Below are 24,819 nucleotides of genomic sequence, written 5' to 3'. Positions count from 1 at the left end.
TTCCTGGCCACTCCCTCATTCCATTCCCTCACACTGCACACCTGTCCCCAACTCTCATCAGCCCTGCACAGTGCTTCCCATTACACACCTGTGAACCCTTTGCCATTATCCTGCTGCCTATAAATACTGGACTCATTGCACACACAAACTGTCAGTACATAAACTCATTGTCCGGTGCTCATTCTTGGTGTTCCTGTTCTCCTGTTCCTGGAAATCCTCGTTCTCATTTTCTATAAGGTTTGCCCTTTTCTGGACTTGTGTTTTGCCTAGTGCTTTGTTTTAGTTTTGGACTTTGTTTTGCCTTTTGGATTTTGAGTTGTACTTTTGTAATGTTTGGCCTTTTTGGGCTTCCCTGAGTTTCTGCTTGCTTGTCTACTTTTTGTTTGTAAGCTAAGCTGCCTTCTGCTTGAAATAAACAATTTTTGAAACTACTTTGCTTGTAGCTCTGCATTTTGGGTTCAGGCACTCTGGTATCGTGACAGGTCCCTCATTTACTCTATTTCTACACCTCTTTCACTCACTGTTTTTCACTCACATAATTCTCCAATCTCCATCACCCTTAACTCTTTTTTCCCCCAAGTCCGTATATATGTACGTCGATGCTATGTGGCGTCATATCCCAGGTCCTTATATATATATACGTACCCCAACGTATACTCCGTCTATATAATGGTTTAGTCCTACGGAAGCTTTTAACATTGGTCCGGTTCCTATAGCAACACCCCACCGTTCCAACTATGAGATTGCAAATATATTCACAGTGCAAAGCAGTTGAAAGGAGGATTTTCAAGCCTCCATAAATCGGATTCTAGGATCGCTGTCCTTGGTGGATTTTCTGCCATCCACATTTCGGATTTAATTTGTGCCTTTGTACCGTGACGCTGCCTCCATGTAAAAGTTTCTGATGAGAGGTAAAGAGTGTGTGCGTGTTCCAATGATACTAGAGTGTGTGTAGGGGGAGGGGGGGGACAAACTCCGACTATTTCAAGTGAACACGTATGCCGACACTGGGAACTGGGGTTTATGCTAACAGCTAGCGGTAGAGATAGAGTTAACTCGGTGTGTGAATGACTGTGTCGGTGAATACAATTCATGCGCACACTATTAAAAGAACTGCCCACCGTTTAATGACCTGTGTTCATAACATAACCTACTGTTTTCATTCGTATTTCTAATCCATTCCTTCCTCTTAAGCCTGATGTATATACTTTGTCGACACACAACAGTGCAGTGCAGCTGTTCGCAAAAAAAAACACACACAACACAGACAGACTCTGCGCTGCTCCATTCTCCAAACTATTTACTTCCATTCTCTCCTCTTTCTTTCTCTCCTATTAAATATTCATGTGTTGTCTTTGCCCCTCCTCATCTTTCCTCTATACTTCTGCAGAATCCCTGCTTCCGTCTATCATATTCTCCTTTGACCTTTTGACCTTACATCAGTGGTTCTCAACACTTTTGTTTTTGGCAGCAAAATTGTATTTTAGATTTAGCTAAAACTGTCAAAAGTTCCCCTAGGGTGGTTGAATATTTTAGTATGTTTACAAACACATTGGTGAAGAAAATTCTTGTACAATTCTGTACTTATGGGGGGTCACCGACACTGGCACAAAATGTTTTCAAATGAACCGTCTGTGGCCTAGCATCATATCAATTTGGCATGGAAATGCCCAGAGAAACACTGCCTTAATTACACTATAGGACTTCTTTCTAGGGGTGCACGATTATGAAATTATGACCGATATCCGATCTACGATTATTTGCATCTGCCGATACCGATTCTGACCGATTCTGATATTATACAGAGGACCACAATGGAAACAAGCCTAGGCCCTAGTATAGGGGCTTGGCCCAAAGCCTGTTAATAAAAGTATTCAATCAATAAATAGCCTATACTCTTTTCCAAGTGTCTGTTTTCACAACTGAATGACTACTGAATGAGATGAGTACCATACACAAATTAAGAAAAAATGTAGAAAAATGTGGCTTTTGTTCTAGACTAGAGGTACTAGACGCTTTTGATTTATATTGAACTCATTGATGATTCTTTACATTTTTCATTTAAAATCATTTTTGCTGGTGAAAACAGATTAAACTAGAACTGCACTCTGCCGAGTGCATACTTGCTTGTTGCACACTAGTAGGCCATAAATGGCCTACTAGTGCGCAAGCAGAGCGCGCAAGTACTGGTATCTGGTCCCACCAGATACCACATTAAGTCATCGTTGAGAGCTTGGACCAGAGTACATGGTGTGTGTATATGTATGACTAGCTCTCAGTGATGACGTAAGAGATATGGTCATCTGTGTAGTCTGGTCCCAGCAGACCAGGCACAGATTTACAAATTACAAATCACATTACAACTACATACAGAGTATGTAGTTGTAATTTGATTAGCAGTATACTGTGGTTACTTGGTTCCAAAAAGTGACAGCAAAGTTTTTTTCAACCGTAAGTCTGTGCCTGGTTTGCTGGGACCAGATACCACATTACGTCATCGTTGAGAGCTGGGACCAGAGTACATGGTGTGTATATGTATGACTAGCTCTCAGTGATGACGTAAGAGATATGGTCATCTGTGTAGTCTGGTCCCAGCAGACCAGGCACAGATTTACAAATTACAAATCACATTACAACTACATACAGAGTATGTAGTTGTAATTTGATTAGCAGTATACTGTGGTTACTTGGTTCCAAAAAGTGACAGCCAAGTTTTTTTCAACCGTAAGTCTGTGCCTGGTTTGCTGGGACCAGATACCACATTACGTCATCGTTGAGAACTGGGACCAGAGTACATGGTGTGTATACGTATGTGATGACGTAATGTGGTTGAAAAAAACTTGGCTGTCACTTTGAAGAGACCAAGCGAAATTATTACTTGCGCGCTCTGCTTGCGCAAGTAATAATCTGTATTATTTTTAGACCGTTCCGATACCGATATGGCATTTTTATGGCCGATGTGGCCCATTCCGATTATGCTACCGATTAATCGTGCATTCCTATTTATTTCTCATTTGACTTTGTCTTCTCCTTATTCATTCTCAGTCAGTCCCCCTACACTACCTTATTCATTCTGCCAGTCCCCCCTACACTACCTTATTCATTCTGTCAGTCCCCCCTACACTACCTTATTCATTCTGTCAGTCCCCCTACACTACCTTATTCATTCTGTCAGTCCCCCTACACTACCTTATTCATTATGTCAGTCCCCCCTACACTACCTTATTCATTCTGTCAGTCCCCCTACACTACCTTATTCATTCTGTCAGTCCCCCTACACTACCTTATTCATTCTGTCAGTCCCCCTACACTACCTTATTCATTCTCACTCAGTCCCCCTACACTACCTTATTCATTCTGCCAGTCCCCCCTACACTACCTTATTCATGCTGTCAGTCCCCCTACACTACCTTATTCATTCTGTCAGTCCCCCTACACTACCTTATTCATTATGTCAGTCCCCCCTACACTACCTTATTCATTCTCACTCAGTCCCCCTACACTACCTTATTCATTCAGTCAGTCCCCCTACACTACCTTATTCATTCTGTCAGTCCCCCTACACCACCTTATTCATTCAGTCAGTCCCCCTACACTACCTTATTCATTATGTCAGTCCCCCCTACACGACCTTATTCATTCTCAGTCAGTCCCCCTACACTACCTTATTCACTCAGTCAGTCCCCCTACACTACCTTATTCATTCAGTCAGTCCCCCTACACAACCTTATTCATTCTCAGTCAGTCCCCCTACACTACCTTATTCACTCAGTCAGTCCCCCTACACTACCTTATTCATTCTGTCAGTCCCCCTACACTACCTTATTCATTCTCAGTCAGTCCCCCCTACACTACCTTATTCATTCTCAGTCAGTCCCCCCTACACTACCTTATTCATTCTCAGTCAGTCCCCCCTACACTACCTTATTCATTCTGTCAGTCCCCCTACACCACCTTATTCATTCTCAGTCAGTCCCCCCTATACTACCTTATTCATTCTGTCAGTCCCCCCTATACTACCTTATTAATTCTCAGTCAGTCCGCCCTACACTACCTTAACAGTCCAGCCTGACCGTTGGGTGACACCATGTCCACAGCCTCTAATCCAGGATTAAGCAGACATGGGTACACGCTATTTATATGGCCTTTATGAGAGCCTTCCTCATCCTTCTCCTCATCATCATCGTCACACACACCCACAAACACTAGCTAATGACACGCTACTGCAATTCAGGACGGGAACCGTTCCCCTGGAACAACACATTTCAGATGGGGGTCGGCGGCCAAATACATATAATTTTGGGTGTCCTTGACATGAAATATTAAGAACCACTGATATAGAAACATGGGTTTTTCAGAAAACTGTCAGGATGTACTTAGCATTACCCATACGCTCCATCTTATGTATTTGGGTGATATTAGCCCGAATACAGCTGCAAAACGTGGGTAGGGTGGGGGGACACAGGATCAGACGAAGATTTTCTTCACTGCGAGTCTTAACGATGACATCGTCTGCCAAATATAGCCCATATATAACAAAATACTCCCGTGCCAAGCATCGCATCGCGGCAACACGAGAACACAAGATGTAGCATCTATTATAATGTGGCTGCTTCAGCATAACGCTGTGACAACTACACTGGCAGAGCATACAGTTAAAGTCATTATGTGGGCTTTCCTGCCAAGGCCTTGGATCGCTGGTGAGGAGCTATTGAATATCTCAGCACAGGACATTGCACGCACGTCACGCACGTGCGTGCAATGTCCGTGTGTCTTTCTGACACACAGCGGACATTGCAATCCATGCAGTCCATTCCCAATTTTACTTTATTCTTAAAATAGACAAAAGAACAGTGGAGGGAATAGAGGAGATACACGGGAGAAAATGTATCCATTAGATAGACTCCAGAGTCAAGAGTCAGAAGTACTTCACCATCTCTGGGAGGTCTAAAGTGGTTTTCAATGGATACATGGCATCAGTGAACAACAGCAGAGATCAAGCAAGGATAGATGGCTCACTAGCCCGGGCCATATGGCGGTTTCTGCAAGGGTCATTGCCCAAATTTAAAGTCCTTGAATCACTGCAGCCACTAATGGCGCCACACACACACACACACACACACACACACACACACACACACGCTGCGCCAGTTCCAAACCGTGCCTGTGCCAGGGCCGTAAAAGCTACATCGGACACATCATCCAATCAAATCCAACCACAAGAGTTCTTCAGGCAATAAAAAAAAAACGGGGTAACTATTTTTAGGAAAAATGAATTTGGTGCACAATTGAATTCGGTAACCTTCAACACAATGTCACATTTAATTTAGGTCGAGAGATGTTTTTTCCGTCGCAGAGTGGGCCTATCAAATTCCAAAGCCACAGGGCTAACATGAATCACAGGGGGATTTCATTCTTTGAAAGGGATTTTTCAAGAACAAATTAATACAAGTGGTCCTCTCTGACTGCCAACAATGCTTGTTATTTGTTACTACAGATAAGACAGAAGCCCTCTATAGCTTATTTCTCCTTCCCTGAACAATGCGAACCACTGCTGTGGCCTGTAAGTCACGCATAAATGGATGCTCTTGGTGTAGCTGTCTATCCCATTTAGACCTAAACCCATTCTACAAATGTCTTCTAAATCCTGACGGTTTTCTGGAAAACCCTATGTTTCTATGTAAGTGGTGCTCAAACTATTTCATGTGAAGGACCCCCAGAATTATATTTATTTGGCTGCGGACCCCCCATCGGAACATATGTTGTTCCAGGGACCTCCCCCCCAGAAGCAAAGATTTGAGTTAAAACGTTCGCTGTGAAAGAATATATATTCAAAGATTTTCACAGGTTTTTCAAAAATAGCAGACCTACAAGCTTGAATAGCAGACCTACAAGCCCTATGAGCTTGTAGATCTGCTATTTTTCAATAGCTAAAAGTATAACACCAAAAAGGGGTTGCCCCGTCCAGAATGGGTTATTCATGCAGACTCTCCTTGTAATTCGAGCCCCCCACAACAGAATGGCTGACTCACCCGTCTCTCTCCTCTCTGCTGACGTGGAGCGGTCCTTTCTCAGCGTCCGGTCCATGCTGCGGGAGAAACTGGACGAAGCGCTCTCGGCGGCTCCTCCTCCTCCTCCGGCCGGCTTCCTGCCCTTGCTCCCCCTCAGGGAGGTGCGGGAGGTGAGGGCGGAGGCAAACAGGTTGGTGTGGTTAGGAGTGGGGTCCTGCTGCAGGGGTCCTCCGCCGTGTTGTTCCATGATGTCCTCCGCCGTGGGCGCGAGGAGGGGCTCCTCGTCCTCGCTGTCCGAGCAGCCCGCCGCGTCTTCCTCCGCCTGCCCGTCCGAGAACGGCCCCTGTCCTCCTCCTCCTCCTCCTCCTCCTCCGGAGGACGCCTGGTTCCTGGAGGAGAGCTTGGTGTACTCCGCCTCTGAGGCGCCCATCCTGAACCAGGACTCCAGCGGGTGGTGGTGTCCCCTCGGCGTGCCGCCGCTGCCCATGGCGAGGCGAGAGGGCCCCAGACACGACGACGACATGGAGCTCTCCTTGCGCTGTTTGTACCGCTCGGCGGACGACGACGACGACGACGACGGGGAGTTGGCCGAGCCGCCGGCGGCTCCTCCTCCTCCTCCCGGCTGCTTGGAGACCACCCCGGTGGTACTACTGGCGGGGTCTCGACCGAAGCGGCAGCGCTGTAAGGACTCCGCCATGCCCACGGCGGCCCCGCCGCCGCCGGCCCTCTCTGCCCTCCTCTCTGGCACTCCGCCGCCGTCGGGTATTCCTGCTCCAGTATTCCGACTCCCTGCTGCTCCGTTTCCTCCTCCTCCTCCTCCTCCTCGTCCCGGATCCACCCCGTCCTCCTCGGCGCAGCGCTCCCTGTGTTTGTGTCTGTGTTTGTGTTTGTGGTGCCAGCCGAAGGACAGCTCGGAGGACATGGGGGGATAGAGGACGCCGGGCGCCGAGCGGCCTGCTCCTCCTCCTCCTCCTCCTCCTCCCAGGTACTCCTGCCGGAGCAGCTTGTGTTTCTTCTTGTGGAACTTGGAGGGGTTGAGCAGGAGGTGCGTGGAGGGGTGGTGGTGGTGCATGTAGGAGGGCGGAGGCGGTGGCGGGAACGTGGGGGAGTGGTGGGAGTGGTGGGCCGGGGCGACGGCGTGGGGCGACTGGTGGTGCGGGTGGTGCGGGTACAGGGCGCCGGGCGGAGGGTAACCCCGGTAGTAGCTCAGCCCCAGCGGACCCGACGAGTAAGGAACGCCGTACGACGGGTGGTAGAACCCGCCGCTGGACAGCGGGAAGCCCAGCCCGGGCACGAAGGGAACCTCGGACATGGACTCCCGCAGCTTGGGAGGCCGCCCGCGCTTCTTCTTCATGTCCGGCTTGCGGACGTAGTGCAGGGAGTCGCACGGGTACGCCGGGTGGGGCGAGTAGTAGCCGCTGAAGTTGATCCTGAAGATGGTGGGCAGTAGGTCTCTGTGCAGATAGTGATGTGGGGGCGGGCCCCCCGCGCCTCCGACGCCGCCTCCCGGCACCCTGCCGCCCGCCCCCGGCATCCCCCGGCCGCCGGGGCCCGCTATCCCCATGCCGCCGCCCAGCCGGTGGCCCCCCGCGGCGCCGCGATGCGCTATCCGGACCTCGCTCAGCCTCGCCACGATCTGGTCCAGCTCAGCCAGGAAGTCGGGGTCCTGGCGGCGGGAGCGCAGCTGGAGGTACTTCTTCTTCCTCTTCCTCTTCTGCCTCTTCAGCTTGTCGTAGCCGGGGCAGCCGTGGCCGCTGCGCCGCTTGCACTTGTGCTTGTGCTTCTCCTTGTGTCCTCCTATCCCCAGGGAGGACGCGGGGGCCGCCGGGTGAGGCCGGCCGCCGCGGGGGTCCGGCGACGACCTCGCGCCGAGGGGCGACGGCGACGGGGAGGGGTGCTCCAGCAGCAGCGCCGAGGACGAGTGGCGTCGCCTGCCTCTGGAGTTGAGCCCCGCTCCTCCGGGTCCCACGGTCGACCCCATGACCCCGGGCATGAGCAACCCGCCGCCTATCCCCGGCGGCAGGCCCACGCCGCCCAGACCGCCCGCGCCCCCGGCCTTCTCTCCTCGGTCCGAGGTGCTGTTGTTGTCCGTGCCGATGCCGCTGTCGCTGGGCACCGTCTCCTCGCTGTGCGACTCGCTCACCGGCGACGGCGTGGCCTCCTTCAGTTCGCTGAGCGGGGCGGGGGAGGTGGGGTGCAGCGGCCGGGGAGGGGAGAGCTTACGGTAGTGGTGGTAGTGCTGCCGGTAATGGTGGTGGTGGTGGTAGCCGCGGCAGGACTTCTTCTGGGACGAGGCCGCCGCGCTGGCCAAAGAGGACGCCGTGGAGCCGAGCGGGGCCAACGTGCGAGGGTTAGGGGCGGAGAAGGTGGGGGGAGGGAAGGGGAAGGAGTGGTGGCCGTGGTGGGAGTGAGGGTGGTGGTAATGGGAGTGGTGGCCCGGAAAGTGCACCGAGCCGGGCTCCACGAAGCTGGCGTCGCTGATGGGGCTGTGGCCGCCGCTGGACTGGGAGAGGGAGGGCGAGGGGAAGACCTCCTGGTGGTGATGGTGCTGCTGGGACTGGTGGTGGTGGTGGAGAGGAGACGTGGTGTTGTTGGGGGACAGGAAGGGCTCCGAGGGCGGCGTCTGAGCCGTCGACGTCATGCCGCTCGCCGACTTGGGCTTGCGGCCTCTCCTCTTCCCCATGTATATGGTGCCCTTTTTGCTGACGTTGATCTGCGGGCCCAGCTTGCCCCCGAAAGAGGCGGCGAGGTTCGACAGGGACTGCGTCGTGGCCGCCACGGTGGTCGCCGCCACCGCGGCGGCGCTGCTGGGAACCCTGGGCGCGTTGTTCTCCGGACCAGGACTCGACAGGATCTGACAGAGGATCCGTTTGCGTTTCACGCTCTTCATCTTGTTTATCTTGCCTATGATGGTTCTCATGATGAGCTGTCCGTTTCCTTTGGCGCGGTACCGCTTCTCGTCCCCGGCCTCCGGCGCCAGGGTGGGCGGGGCTTGGCCCTCTTGCGGCAGGGTGGGGGGAAGGCGCTTGGGGCGCCCTCGTTTCCTGGGCATGGGTTTGGGAGGGTTGAAGTCCACCTCCGGGTGAAGGACGGGAGGGTCCTGCTCCTCTTTGGACTTCATGAGCGACGAGAAGACCTTGGAGGAAGGGACGAGCTTGTTGGGAGGGCGCCTGCGCGTCGGCGCGTCCAGCCGGGGCATTTTCGACTTGGGCCGTCCCCTTTTCCTCGGCATCTGCTGCAGCTGCTGCTGCTGCGTGAAGATCTGCGACATGGGCATCTGTTGCGCCACGGGGTTTGGTCTGATCTTGTTTGGGTTCGGGGGCCGGCCCACGGGTCTTTTTATAGGCAGGGATGTTTCCTGCAGGCTCGACGATAAAGGCATGGTGGTTTTGCTGCACTGGTGGTCGACGCCGGGACCGCCCTGCGCCGCCCGCTGCGTCTGGCCCCGGTTCACCACGCGCGTCCAACGGGGTTTCCTGCCTCGGCGTTTCTTCAGGGGCTTGCTGTCCTGCTCCGCGGGGGAGTCCGGCGACGAGTCAGGGGAGTCGTCGCCTCTGAGCGGCGCCGGGGAGCCCTCTCGGTCGGCAGGGTCCGGCGGCGAAGAAGCTGCTCTTTGAATGGTGGTCTCGGGGGGACTGATGGTCCGACCGGGTCGGCCGCCGCAGTCCCGGTTTGGACTACGTTTACCGGGGCTGGAACTTTTCCCCCTCTCCACCACTCGGAGTGACTGATTACCGAGCCCCTTGTCCTTCCCCTCCGGCTTCATGGCTCCTGACGGAAGAGGGCATTTGGTTATTAAGTCTCTGGGGCCGTCTCTCTCCTGCTCTCGTTCCCTCTCCCCGCCCTCCTCCGCCAGCCCAGGACTCTCTCGTACGTGGTGTCCTTGCAAAGGGACGGGGGAGGCCTGGCGGCTCAGTGCGATGCTCCCTGCCCTCTGCTCGGCCGCTGCGTTGACGCCGGCCGAAGAGGAGGACGAGGAGGAGGAGGAGGAAGACGAAGAGAGGCGAGAGGGCGAAGACGTCGCGTGGGGCGAGCAGTGAGCGAGACGCGACTGTGACCTGGCGCTGCTGCTGTTGCCGCCGCCGTCGTTGTTGCCGTTGTTGTCCTTTGAAATGTTGGTCAGCCGGTTGTTGCCGTACGAGAGGGCGGGGCTGTTGCTGCGACTGCTGCTGTTGCTACCGGCGTTCACGTTGCCGCCGCCGAACTTCCCCCCGTCCGTGTCCTCTTTCCTCGGCGGGGTGAGGGACGACTTGTCCATAACACTGTCTTTGTTGCTGCGCGAGCCGTAGGGCCGGCCGGGGGGCCGCGACACGGGAGGCGGCGGGGCCAGGTGGACCACCCTGGAGTACGTGTTCCTGTTGGCCATGGCCCGGTCGCGCTGCTTGGCGGTGGGGGCCATGAAGCCCGAGCTGGGGAGCGTAGGGGAGTGGGCCGCGTTCTTGGGTAGTTTGCCTGCCTTGGGCGTCTTGGAGGGCGGGCAGGTGGCTATGAGCTGAGCCAGTTTCTCAGTGACGGTGGGCGCTCCCCAGCTGGGAGGAGCCCCCACCTTCTCGACGCGCTGACCCTCGGCGTTGTAGGTGTGATGAGAAGGCTTGACGACGACCCCTCCTTCCGAGGTGGGCTCTTTCGTTGCGGAAGGCGAGGGCGTCGGCGGGTGGGTTTGCGGAGTGGGAGTGGGCGTCTTCTTCCCGGAGGTGTGCGTTTGTTTGCTGTCCGACGAAGGCCGGTGAAGATTGAGGGGTCTCTCGGATGTCGTAGAGGCCGCTTTTGTGTCGGACTTCATATCTGGCTTGCAAGCTATCTTTGGTGGACCCTGTAAAAAAGATTTAAGAAAGAAAGAGAAAGAAATTAAAACCATTAATCTCCATTAAAGTCCAACACATCATAATTACTGACTAAACTGTTAATTAAAAAATAATCGCACAGGCTGTGATCTCTAACCAGAGATCATCATGTTTATAATTATTATTATTATTTCTCAGAGTTTAAAGAGGACATGTGCTCTGTAGTAGTCATTATATGTTGACATCTTAACAATAAAATAGCAGACCTACAAGCTCGCAGCGTGGCACTCTGTGCTCATAGCACGGCACTCTGTGCCGCACTATGAGCTTGTAGATCTTCTATTTTTCAATAGCTAAAGTATAACATAATGCTTGAAACACCAAAAGGGGTTCCCGTCCTGAATGGGTTTAAAAGTATATATTTTATCAATCAGCAAGTACATTTTAGACATGAAGAAAAATCCAAATTTGAGCCCGACCGATGCCAGACTTTTGAGTCTGATGTGAGATTGTGGGAAAGCGCTTTTGGAGTCCTAGAAGTAGAGAGGGTCTAAAACCGTCTCTAAACTGAAGTGACATTTTGATTAATTCCAAATATTATCAAAGTCTTCACGTAGACACCCCTGAAGGCACCCACTGTGAGAAACACTGACCTAGACTAGCGACTTAGCAATTATAATTCTTGAAAAGAAAAAAAAAAATGAAAATGAAAAGAAATATATATATAAAATATATGATATTTATTCCATCCAATCAAGCATTAAAACATCGTGTTCTGAAACAGCCAGCGAGGAATAGTAAGAGAGTGGCGACACACTTTGATCTCACCGCAAAGCTATAGTTCCAAACATTGGAACTATCCCATTGAGATAGAATGAGCACTTCCGCATTCCATTGTTACAGTGGGAGTCAACGCGTGTGTCGCCACTCTCTTACTAGAGTACGCTGAATGCCGCTCTGATTGGCCGAAATTAGCTCAGCTGTTTCAAGTCAAAGTTGCAAGTCCACAATGACTCACGGATGGGCGCGTTGTGAGCTTGTAAATCTGCTATTTTTGATGCGCAAGACTGTTCTACGGAGCAGCATAGCATGTTACGTTGTTCACAATGTTTGGAGAGTGGAGACTGGAGCGGGGAGGAGGAGGAATGAACCATGCGATGTTTTTCATACAACCCTAAATGTTCAACAACAAGTTACAACCACAGTTCCTTTGGTTTTTAGAAGGAGCTACAAGCTAGGAGGAGGTTATGATTACATACTAGGTTTGCTAGCTAGCAGGCTCAAGGCTGCCAGGCTATGAAGATGATCAACTACTTAACTTCCTCGTGACTATTATAACTATGATCGTGCGGCATAGCGGTTTGTTTTTTTGTTGGATAAGCATGAAGAAACATTAAATCACGGCAAGAGCTACTGTAGTTTGACTGTCACCAAACTAATATTGGGCAGAGTGAGGAGGAACTCCTGCTATACTTTACTGTACCGGACGACACGACGACACGTCTCCAATCTAACTTGTTGAACAAACTACAGTAATAAACTCACCAATAGTAAAAGTATTTACACACTGTAGTTGTCCCCATTGAGCGTATGAGCCTATGAGGCATATCGCATTATGCTTTTCTCAAAGAAAAACTGTCTTGAATGCTGCTATAGTGCCATCGCCGATCCGCCGCCCACCGCACCTACACGAGTGAGGGTGACGGCAAAACCCACGTATAATAGGCTTGTATATGATATGAAAACAATCAGCCAGGAATGGATTAGTACTGAAGTTGGCGAATTACCAACAAAACAACCGAGCTCACAGCTGCATGCCTGCATGTCTGCTGCAGAAAAGGAAAAAAATCATAAAAATCATAATAAATATGAATTAGCGAATAATCAATCGGATGTCAATTAAGTGTCCAATAGTGTTTTGCTAGTCGACTAGTCGACTATTCGATTATTATGTTAATGCCCTAATATATATATATATATGACGTTTATATTATTTAACCACCTAATTCTAACAAATATATATATATATATATTTGTTAGAATTGGGTGGTTAAATATATATATATATATATATATATATATTTTTTTTTTAATGCTGATACTGAAAAAAGTGAAATATGGGCCCACAGTAACGGCCAGACCAACGTATGGGTCAGGCTCTAACGGTCAGACCAACGTATGGGTCAGGCTCTAACGGTCAGACCAACGTATGGGTCAGGCTCTAACGGCCAGACCAACGTATGGGTCAGGCTCTAACGGCCAGACCAACGTATGGGTCAGGCTCTAACGGTCAGACCAACGTATGGGTCAGGCTCTAACGGTCAGACCAACGTATGGGTCAGGCTCTAACGGTCAGACCAACGTATGGGTCAGGCTCTAACGGCCAGACCAACGTATGGGTCAGGCTCTAACGGTCAGACCAACGTATGGGTCAGGCTCTAACGGTCAGACCAACGTATGGGTCAGGCTCTAACGGCCAGACCAACGTATGGGTCAGGCTCTAACGGCCAGACCAACGTATGGGTCAGGCTCTAACGGCCAGACCAACGTATCAACTCTATCAGTACCAACTCTATCTAGTCTGGTCTAACCGTGGTGGTGCTTCCCTGGTCATGCCCGAGGCCGGGTTCAGCTCCTCTCAACTCAATAACACTTATCAGGGTCAGACTGGGGACAAGGGACTGGGAGAGAGAGAGAGAGAGAGGGGGGTCACACAGGGGGGTGTGGGGGTTGGTGGGAGGGGGTGTTGGTACCATCATGCAGAGACAGAGGAGAGATGAAATGAGACAGGGGGAAGGGAGGAGGGGGGGGGGTGGTGACTGATGGATGGGGACAAGCCCAAGTGTAAGTGGCGAGCACAAAGACAATCAAAGGAACGATTCATGCAATAGACGCTTTATCCATTGCAATAATGTGGTCATTAACTAAGCACTAAGCTGTGTTGACCATTATGACAGACTGACTGTTTGTGAGGGTTTTATAAAAAGGTGTTTAATTCCCAATCCGGGTTTCGTGGATTTCATCTTTTCACTGACGGAAACCAAATGGAAACCAAATGAAAACCAAATGAAAACTAAGCTACGATGACTAAATATACTGACAATTTCATCAAACAAATAAAAACTAGACTAAAATGTTCTAGTGGACAAGAGATCCGTTATCTCATTAGTCATTTTACACTTTGTTGCATGCTGAATATATCCGATCTACAAGCGCGTTGTGAGCTTGTTGATCGGAAGTGTGAAATAAACCTTTACGACGCCGACAAAATACATTGTATAGTCGACTAAATCAACTGTAGAATGTAGATTTAGTAAACTAAAATCTTATGACATTTAGTCGACTAAAACTAGACTAACACTAAAACATTCCAGGTAACTAAAACTAAATAACAACTATTCAAGAAACGACTGAAACTAAAATCAAAATTTGCTGCCAAAAACACTGGTAGTAGTCCAAAATGTTGTGAAAAAAACTTGTTTCACAAAATCATAACTTGCTTCCTTCGACTGTCCACCTGGCATATTGTCAAATAGTTAGTTAAATTCAAAAATGTTCATGTAATAAAGCGAATATTGCGTTGCAATGCGAGTTTGTAGGTCTGATATTCTTTGGATATCATCTCTTGGAGCGGTGAGCTGCAGTCGTGCCGCGCTCTGGAATAATTTGATTAGTTGACCCCCCCCCCCCCAATCCAACCCATTGATGCCAAGCAGGGACTGACCCACCAATCCAACCCATTGATGCCAAGCAGGGACTGACCCACCAATCCAACCCATTGATGCTGAGTGCCAAGCAGGGACTGACCCACCAATCCAACCCATTGATGCTGAGTGCCAAGCAGGGACTGACCCACCAATCCAACCCATTGATGCTGAGTGCCAAGCAGGGAGGCATTGGGTCCCATTTTTACGGTCTTTGGTATGACCCGGCCGGGGATCGAACCCCGACCTCCCAGTTTCAGGGCAGACACTCTAACCAAGGCCACTGTCTGGTGATTGTTGAACTGTCTTGTTCTTTTAAACATCGGTATTGGCCAAGAATTTCCATACTGGATCCATATTAAAATGTCCCTTAAATGCAAGGTTACATGTTATTGAGTAGGCCTACACATAACAAATGTGTGAAGTTAAGGGTTGTAGTTGGATCAAAACAGAATAGAAAATGTTGTGAGCATGCCTGTTAGTAACGAGCAGTCTGCTTTCTTTCTTCCTTTAAAAAAAAAAAGGAAAAAAAGCAGGGCATGCAGCCAGACAGCATCTTGTGCAATCACAATGCCTTGGATAGCAATCTCCTCCGCTCAGCTTTTAGCGTGCTAGACAGGAATAACACTTTGTTCCCTCCTCCTTATATAAAACTAGACTAAAATGTTAGGAAGGGACCAGTGGACAAGAGATCCAGTATCTCCATTAGTCATTTTACACTTGGTTGCATGCTGAAAATATCCGATCTACAAGCTCACAAGCTGTGAGCTTGTAGATCGACTATTATCAGCAAGAGTAAAATCAATCGTTACGACGGCATCAAGGCCCGCCAAAAATACATTTTAGGACAGGAATAACACTCGTCTGAATCCGAGTCGTTCCCTCCTCCGAGTCCTTACCCTTTTAGACGTTGCACCCCCGTTCACCGGGGATGGTGAGGCGGTCGTAGAGGTGGAGGAGGAGGTGACGGCAGCCGAAGAAGAAGGTGCAGCGATGGCTGGTGGTGTCGGCGTGGATCCCGTGGTGGAGGATGAGGAGGTAGAGGAGGGTGGGGTCGGTCTGGAGGGGCTCTGCTGCTCCCTCTCCCTGCCCTGCACGGAGGGGCTCGGGGTGGGACCGCCGGCGCCTTGCTGCCTGTCCGCCGCTGCGACACCTCCCCGGTTCCCTCGACTGGCAGCGCCGCTGCCACCTCCACCGCCGCCGCCACCTCCTCCACGAGACGTGTGCCTCACGGTGGCGCGGAACGCCGGCCGACATACGTAGTTCTCCAGGATCTTGGGGGGTTTCTTCATGCGCTTGGCCTGCAGGCCGATCTTCAGCTTCACATTGCCCTCCGACAGGCTGCTCTCCTTGATGGAGAAGTGGGACTGGTCACCTCCCGGTCCCCCGCCACCACCCTCTCCTCCTCCTCCTCCTCCTCCTCCCGCGGGTCCGGAGGAGTCGGCGGCGGGCGCACCGCCCTCTCTCTCCTTCTCTCTCTTCTTCTTCTCGTCCTCCTCCTCCTTCTTCCCGCCCCCTCCCTCCTTGTCTCGCTCCCCCGGGGGAGTCGAGGCGGGGAGAGGAGGGGGTGGCGTGGCGGTTCCCCCCTGAACCTTCTGATCCATCAGAGATCTAGGGGGAGGTCGGGGCGACTAGGGGAGGGAGGGAGGGAGGGAGGGGGGGGGGGGGCGATTGGGTGCGATTGCAGGTAAGAGTCGGTTGTTGTTTGTTGCTAAGGGGAAAGGCCGGTGGGCCTGAAGGAGATGGGACAAGGGGAAGGGGGGGAGAAGGGGGGGAAAGGGAGGGGGGTAAGTGGGGGAAGTGAAAAGCAATCTTCGACTGGCGTTGTCTGTCCTCCCTTCTCTGGCTGTCCGGATCTCTTTCTCCGCCCTTCAGCTGTTGAGGGGGGGGGGGGGGGGGGGGGAAGGTAGATAAGAAAGGGGGGGGGGAGGAATTCCAAATTAGTCACCTGATCAGGGAACGTCACACAATGGACCATATGCAGACCGCGGCCTACTTACCATATAAGTTAATGGCAAGGTGCTAACAAGATGCAATTTTCCATTGACAGTTCATTCATCCACAACAGAAAAGTCATATCCGATTGTATTACACAACGTCAAACATTTCAGCTGTACGAAGAGCTTGAATTATTCTTATCACTTTCTATCAAAGTGTTTGTTTTATAAAAATCCACTGTAGAGCTACTTTCTGTCCTTTGCAGGTGATTCTTTATCCAAGTGTTGCAGTTTGGACGTGCTCGTTAGACATCACTCGACGGCCCTGAGTACCACCTGTTTTGAATTTGCACATTGATTGATTGATTGATTGAAATATTTATTAACAGTTTGCAGAATTACAGTTTCTAGCACATTTCTAGCACAACTCAATACAAAGACTGTTAACTGTGAGTGAGTGGACGACCCAATAAAGCATTATACTTGTTTACAAGAGGGTCCACCTTGATCAATTCATCAAAACATTTAGAGACGTACAAATAGACACTTCTATATAGCCAAAGAACAGGAATTCATCATAAAGGAGGTAAAAGTGAAAAAGAAACATATACAGTGAGGGGGGAAAAGGGGTCGAATTGCAGCCGTCCATAGGTGCCCTTTGAGAGCGGTTTTGAAGGAGTCAAGGGATTTGCATGTCTTAATGACTGTTAGTAGGGCGTTCCACATTTTGGTGGCATAGGAGCGAAAATAATTTAGTCCCTTGTTTGTGCCGAATCTGGGTTGTACATGGTTTGTTGCACTCCCTCTGGTGTTGTGGGTGTGGACTTCGTTAACATTAAGGAATGTAGGAGGCAGCAGGACGTTGCTTTACTGAAAACGAGTGCTTCCAAACCCTGATGGCAATATGGCCGCAGTCTGCAAACGGTCAATGACAGCTGAGGTAGTGTTGACACCGTACAGTGCACGTCCCGTAATGAATGCTAGAGGAGAACAGGCAGACAACAAAGTGTTTTTCTATTTGGTTAGAAAACTGTCCTTAGAGCCTGTCTGGGTGACTTTTTATGATGCGTTTGTCCTCACAAAGGCAGTAGCAATCTGTGGCCTATTTACTCAGCTGGGATGTGTCTACCTTAAAAAAGGAAAATGGTGCTGCCATGCCCCTAAGGACTCACTTCACACCCATTCCAGCACAGCTCAATTGGAAAAGAAAAACTAAACAATGTTACTACCACATACAGCCAGGTACTAACTAAACTAAACAATGTTACTACCACATACAGCCAGGTACTAACTAAAGTAAACAATGTTACGACCACATACAGCCAGGTACTAACTAAACTAAACAATGTTTCTACCACATACAGCCAGGTACTAACCAACTAAACAATGTTACTACCACATACAGCCAGGTACTAACTAAACTAAACAATGTTACTACCACATACAGCCAGGTACTAACCAACTAAACAATGTTACTACCACATACAGCCAGGTACTAACTAAACTAAACAATGTTACTACCACATACAGCCAGGTACTAACCAACTAAACAATGTTACTACCACATACAGCCAGGTACTAACTAAACTAAACAATGTTTCTACCACATACAGCCAGGTACTAACTAAACTAAACAATGTTACTACCACATACAGCCAGGTACTAACCGGTACTAACACCACATACAGCCAGGTACTAACTAAACTAAACAATGTTTCTACCACATACAGCCAGGTACTAACTAAACTAAACAATGTTACTACCACATAATACAGCCAGGTACTAACTAAACTAAACAATGTTTCTACCACATACAGCCAGGTACTAACTAAACTAAACAATGTTACTACCACATACAGCCAGGTACTAACCGGTACTACTACCACATACAGCCAGGTACTAACCGGTACTACTACCACATACAGCCAGGTACTAACCGGTACTACTACCACATACAGCCAGGTACTACTAACCGGTACTACTACCACATACAGCCAGGTACTACTAACCGGTACTACTACCACATACAGCCAGGTACTAACCGGTACTTTGGCCTAATGGAAGACCAAAAAAGTAAGGCAAGTTAAGCTGGTATCATGCATGCCAAAAGCACTACAATACTGGCATGGGCAAGGGTTTGATTCCATGTACAGCTATAGGGCGTGAAACTACAGCCCACTGGATCAGTGTTGTTTTTGGCAGCATCATTTTGATAGTCTCTTGAATAGTTTTCATTTAGTTTTAGTCACATTTCAGTCACCTGGAATGTTTTAGTGTTAGTCTAGTTTTAGTCGACTAAATGTCATGGGATTTTAGTCGACTACATCTACAGGCGATTTAGTCGGCTAAAGTGTGTTTTGGCAGGCCTTGATGCCGTCGCAATGACTGATGACTTGCTGAAAATGGACAATCTATCAGCTCACAACGTGTTGTGAGCTTGTAGATCGGCTATTTTCAGCATGCAACCAAGTGTAAAATGACTTATACTGGATCTCTTGTCCACTAGTCCCTTCCTAACATTTTTTTTATTTTAGCACGATTTCTTTTTTTTTTGTTGACGAAATTGTCAGTACATTAAGTCTTTTTTTTAGTTGTCACAGCTTAGTTTTCATTTAGTTTCCATCAGTGGGAAAGGTAGTCGACGAACATTTTTCGTCTTAAGTCGACGAAATCAACAGTGGCACTGGATATAGGAGGTAATACCAGGGTGAGGGGGTTCCTGTAAATTAAGCTCAGTGAGTACAGTCAGCGCTAACGCTTCTATCAGTCTGATTGGCCCTGGGAATATTCCTGCTGAAAATGTGGCTTTCAATATGATATAGTAACAAAACACCTTTTGTTCCCACATTGAATTGTATCGTATCCGCTGGAGAGCTACTAATCCTAGCCTAGGACGAGATGAGGATGAGTTATACATAGTACACACACTGGCTTCCTGGGTGGTTTCTCGTGATACAAGCAACCAAATGAGCCAACCCCCAGTAGGGACCCTCATTTGCTGCTGCTCTCGAAATGCATCTCTAAGTCCGTACATATCAGCCAAACCAGTCACTGGCTAGTGTGTGGCAGCAGCCAAGTGCAAGCACGGTTCTTCTTAATTGTGTTCCTTAGAGAGAACAGCCCCGATTCAAAGAAACCGTCCACAGCTCCCTCCCCGCGGCCGCAGAGTGATTCAATGCGGCTTCGCCCCCGAGCAGGTGCTTTCTGTGCGGGTGAAGTCATTTGGAGGCGATTCAGAGAACTGTGACCTCAGCAACATCGGGAGGTCCTCTGGGACAGACAGAGGATCCGGGGCCGGCCTTTTCTCAGCCTTCTTCTCCTCAGTGACCACCACCGCACCGACTGACCGAGAGTGAGTGATAGGGAGTGAACCTGCCGGCGGTTTCCATGTGCCCTACATTAGCGCAAAGCACTAAAAAGGAGCCACTTAATGGAACCTCTCTGGAAAGGCATACAAGTTATTGCATGGCAAAGCAGCTAAAGGAGCAGAGAGTGAAGGAATCGGGCAATGTGCTGAGGCTTTAGAAAAACTGTTTGTTTTGGATTGCGATTACGGGAGACGGTAGTAGAGAGAGACCGTCTGTGGAACCACACAGTAACTGCTGCCCAATTCTAGTCCAGCTCGGGGTTCCACGCCCACTTTTCTATGTTTACTTCAATTACTCACTCCATTTCACTTCAAAACTCTCTAGACCCCCCCCCCCACCCTCCTTCTGCTACACATTCCTGCTCAAATCACACCTCCCTCTTCTCGCAGACACTCCATCAATCTCTCTGTTCTTTCAACCCTTTCTTTAAGCCTTCATTTCTATCCTTTTCCTCCCCTGATCGCCGGACTTGGAAAGCAGCGAGGAGAGGGAGACAAACTAAAAGTTGCTGTGTTCCTTTCTTTAATCGAAAACACATTTCACCCCCTCCTCCTCCCCCTCCTCCTCCTCCTCCTCCTCCCCCTCCTCCTCCCTTCTCTCTCTAGTCTCTCAACCCTATGCTTTCTCCTCCTCCTCCCTTCTCTCTCTAGTCTCTCAACCCTATGCTTTCTCCTCCTCCTCCTCCCTTCACTCTCTAGTCTCTCAACCCTATGCTTTCTCCTCCTCCTCCTCCTCCTCCTCCTCCCTTCTCTCTCTAGTCTCTCAACCCTATGCTTTCTCCTCCCCCTCCTCCTCCCTTCTCTCTCTAGTCTCTCAACCCTATGCTTTCTCCTCCTCCTCCTCCTCCTCCTCCTCCTCCTCCTCCTCCTCCTCCTCCTCCTCCTCCCTTCTCTCTCTAGTCTCTCAACCCTATGCTTTCTCTTGCTGAGTGACAAATGTTCTCCCCGTTCTTTGATAGGTGCTGCTGGGATATTGGCTGCACTGCACAAATTAAATGAAAAATTATAATTAAAACATGATGTTAAAGCTGCTATAAGCAATAATATGTCAAAATTCTAATGACCTTTTTATTTATTTTTGGTATTCAGACAGCCAGCAATGGGTAGAATACTCCCAAAAATAATTTAGTCTATGTGACACATCTAGGGGCCACAATCTGCATTAAAATATTTTCCTAGAAGCTTTGTCATTGGTCGATTTGCCTGTCTGCTTCCTGATTGGTTAATCATTGCGACCGGGTCTTTTTCGACCAATGACAAAGCTTCTAGGAACATCTTTGAATGCAGATTGCGGCCCCTAGATGTGTCACAGACACTACATTTTTTGGGAGCGTTCTACCCATTGCTGGCTGTCAATACCAAATAAATAAAAAGGTAATTGAAATGTTGACATATTATTGCTTATAGCAGCTTTAAGTTTCACAATTATGTCAGGTCAAGTCAAACATTGCAATTAATTCCAAACACCTTATATGAGAAATGTTGCACCATTGACCTTATCATCTCCTCACCAGTAAGTACACAAGGGTCAACTAATTTCTCCATCATCAGACTAACCAGGGACGTGCACACATCAAACAGGGCTTCAGCCCCTGCCCTTTCACTCCATCTGTAAAACAACTGCCCTCTCCAGACCACGAATGCAGCGTTTACTACATGGTGAAAGAAATACTACTAATGCCACTCCTTTCCTTGCCATGCCATGCCGGATTTTTCCCGAAGTCTCCTGAACTTGGAACACAGCATTTTGCGTTGAACAAATTTGTTACACACCACATCTCCACTAGCTAAAGAGTGCTGGGTTGCGCCACGACAATAGCTGATACAAGCTCTCAACGGGTCGCAGCGCGACACGTTGTGAGCTTGTATATCTGCAATTGTAGATCTGCAATTTTGGCTGCTTGACCAACGATATGACAACGATAAGCACGACAAGCAACAAAAACATTATGGAAATGTTAACCCATTTAGACTGGACAAATTCTATTAAAAAAAAATCTGTGGTTCTCAAACTTTTTCATGTCAAAGACCCCCAAAATTATATGTATTTGGCCGCGACCCCATCTCAAAATATGTCGCCATAAGTAGCAAAGATATGAGTTAAAAACATTCGCTCTGAAAGAATATATATTCAAAGATTTGCTCCACATTTTCACGATTTCATGATAAAATGGCACGATTTCTCAGTCTGTGTCTCATAGGAGGGCTGTGGGCAGTTCAGAAACCGTCTCCAGTGACATCATCGATGGGGAATACAAGCTAATAGAAACTGCAGGATTTCTAGTCCTGAAAAGTTGCAATGCGAAAATGGAAGCCATCGTTGCCATAATGAAAATCTAAACATTTTTGTAAAGAAATCTTGTTTTAAAAAGAATCTGCCTAATGATGTCACTGTAGGACGGTTTCTGAACTGCCCACAGCCCTCCTATGAGACACAGACCGAGTAGAAAAGAATCGTGCCATTTTATCATGATTAGTGAGGACCTATTATATGAAGATAGGTTGAAAAGAGGTGAAGTGGTCCTTTAACCCATTCATGCTGTACGCAGTGTACGACGTATGGGAACGTCATAACTAATCCAACCGACGGGTTGCTTGGACGCGAGTGCATTTTCATTGATATGAAATTAGACCAGATGCATATACTAAGCTCTTCAATTCTGACTTCAACATGTCTCTCGTTCAAAATATGAAGCGAGCGATCATCAGCGACTTTATCGTAATCTTAGGGAGGTAAAGCAAGCAAAAATATGTCTCCCGGTTTTTGTCCGGACCGGAAGGGGGGGCGTACAGAGTAAAAGCCATCTTCCCGGCACCACAAGCTGCTTTTTTGAAAGAAATCCCGGCGCTGCTGCTGATTGTGTTAAAAGCTGGACATGGGATGTGACTGGCCGGAATTGGATGATGTATGATGACGTATGATGATAAGAGCGCCCCTCACTTCACACATGTGTGATTTTTTTTTTTACACTAAAACTTACCGCCAGAAATAACTGATTAATAATTATAATTAGATATGAATAAAAAATGAATAGGACCATAATTTTAGCCATAATTGTGCAGCCCTGGATCAGCGGTTCCCAAAGTGGGGTCCGGGGACCCCAAGGGTCCTTGAGGGAGTTCTAAGGGGTACCCAGCTAAATTATAGTTTGGAACCAAATGGAACCTTATGGGTCTGTAACTCTGAGAGTGTACAAATTGAACTAAATGGACGCTAACAGGTCCATTTGGTTCCATTTGTACACTCTCAGAGTTAAATTATCATTGATTTTACACTATAAATTGGGGGTCCCAGAAATAGAAATTACATTAAATGGGGGGTCTGTAGCCTAATGCATGTCAAACGGGGGGTCCTTGAAATTAAACGGGTTGAGAATCACTGCTAGAGCCATAAAAATCTTCTCTTATGGGGGATTGGCATTTATTTTCAAATGGGAGGTCCACCGTCCGCGGGCTAATTAGTGTCAATTTGGGGATCCTTGACATTGAAAAGGTTTGGGAACTACTGCCCTAGATAGTAGAGGCTGCCTCTGCTGGTCTAACGACAGCGTGGGACCAAACATACAAAAGCTTCTGTAGTAGCAACCAGAGCCTTAGATAGACAGAGTTACGCAAACTGCGTTCACTTCAGTCCAATGGCGGCTCTCCTGCGTAGACTTCTATTGAGAATGGGGACAACCAACTTAACTGGGACAAGTCCTGGAGCGGAAGTAGACAGAAATGCATTGGACTCAGGCAACAGCCCATCTTAAATCCCTTTATTTTAGATTGTTTTGTAGTAATAGTACAACATAAACATTAAAAGAGACTTTAGTTGTTACTGTACAATACTTTAAAACAGTTAATGTGTTGCAGTTAATGTGTTGCACACATGCAATTACGGTATATAGCAACTATTTGCGCCACCCTCATTGAAAACAATGTATTTCCCAACTCCAGCTTGTCTCAGTTCAGGCTGCATGAACAAACATCGCTCGAGTGCTCGGTTTCTGCCCCCTCAATATTGTAACTCTTCTATTAGATGGCTCTGGTAGAGCAACTAAGCTGTGCTATAAGAGCCCAGTGACACCAGGTTACAGCAGAGCCTCGCTGTGAGTCAGAACCTCTTTCTCTCTCACACTCCATACGTCTAGCAGGGCCAAGTCAAACCAATTAGAGGCACTTGTTCTCCTGTAAATGATCTGATGCAGAGCTTGTATCTCTTTCCGTTCCGAAAGCGATAGTTAAGAGGATGTTGTTGATAAACCCTCACATGAGAGCATCTTCTTGGCATCGGGTTACTTTTTGGCTTTGGAAAGGATGTGTACAGTCATAGTCGTTAACGAGTCATTATTATACATTAGACGTTTTACAACTCCTAAATGCAACGCTGCACGTTTATTATCCTACACAAGAGGCCAAGAATTCCAAACAACTCGCCCCGGGCGTACAGCCGGCAGAACTGTGCGGCCTGGTATTCCTAAAGTAACCTAAGTAAATTATGCTTAAAACGGTTAAACCTATAACCTTATTCCTAACCTTAACCTCAGTAAAACTATATGTCTAAACCTAACCCTATAACTAAACTTAACCCCAGTAAAACTATGCCTCTCCCTTAACTTATTTCTAACCTTATTCTCAGTAAAACAAAATAAAGAATACAAGAACCGTCAGACCGAGCGGCCGGCGTGAGGTCGGCGGAGGAATCGAGGGGCGAGATGGTTTAGGGGCGACCGTACCCGATACCAAGGCCAATGCACACCTCAGAAGGCTAGTGACAGGTGCGTAGGGCAATAGAACATTTATTAAAAAAGGGTATCTTTGAAAAAACTAAGAAAAAGTCCCGCTGACACTGTCAAGACACGTGCCAAGATGTTGCTCTTTATTAGGTCGACGTTTCGGTCGCTTCTTAGACCTTCATCAGGACAGACAATGAATCACTCACAGCAAGTTGACTTCATATAGCTCAACAGCTGTCAGCCACTATAGGCACAATTGTAACCTGGAAAATGGGACTATTATTAAGACCGGGGGGAA

At 48.6% G+C, this 24,819-nt stretch overlaps 1 protein-coding gene across 1 annotated transcript in view; it reads right to left on the bottom strand.

The window, feature by feature from the left end:
• The window catches only part of ash1l (ash1 (absent, small, or homeotic)-like), a 64,525-nt gene that overhangs the window by 36,834 nt on the left and 2,872 nt on the right, over nucleotides 1-24,819 (bottom strand). The window contains exons 3-4 of the mRNA XM_080786909.1: nucleotides 15,399-16,374; nucleotides 6,033-10,824 (exon numbers count right to left, since the gene is read on the bottom strand). Coding sequence (XP_080643035.1) covers nucleotides 6,033-10,824; nucleotides 15,399-16,103 — 5,497 coding nt within the window. The 5' untranslated portion in view covers nucleotides 16,104-16,374. The remainder of the gene's footprint in view (nucleotides 1-6,032; nucleotides 10,825-15,398; nucleotides 16,375-24,819) is intronic.

The sequence above is a fragment of the Protomyctophum bolini genome (assembly GCF_963924005.1).
Source record: "Protomyctophum bolini genome assembly, chromosome: 17".
In the NCBI taxonomy this organism is placed as follows: domain Eukaryota; kingdom Metazoa; phylum Chordata; class Actinopteri; order Myctophiformes; family Myctophidae; genus Protomyctophum; species Protomyctophum bolini.
The sequence above is the reverse complement of the archived record's forward strand: the minus strand, read 5'-3'. Positions and strand labels throughout refer to the sequence as shown.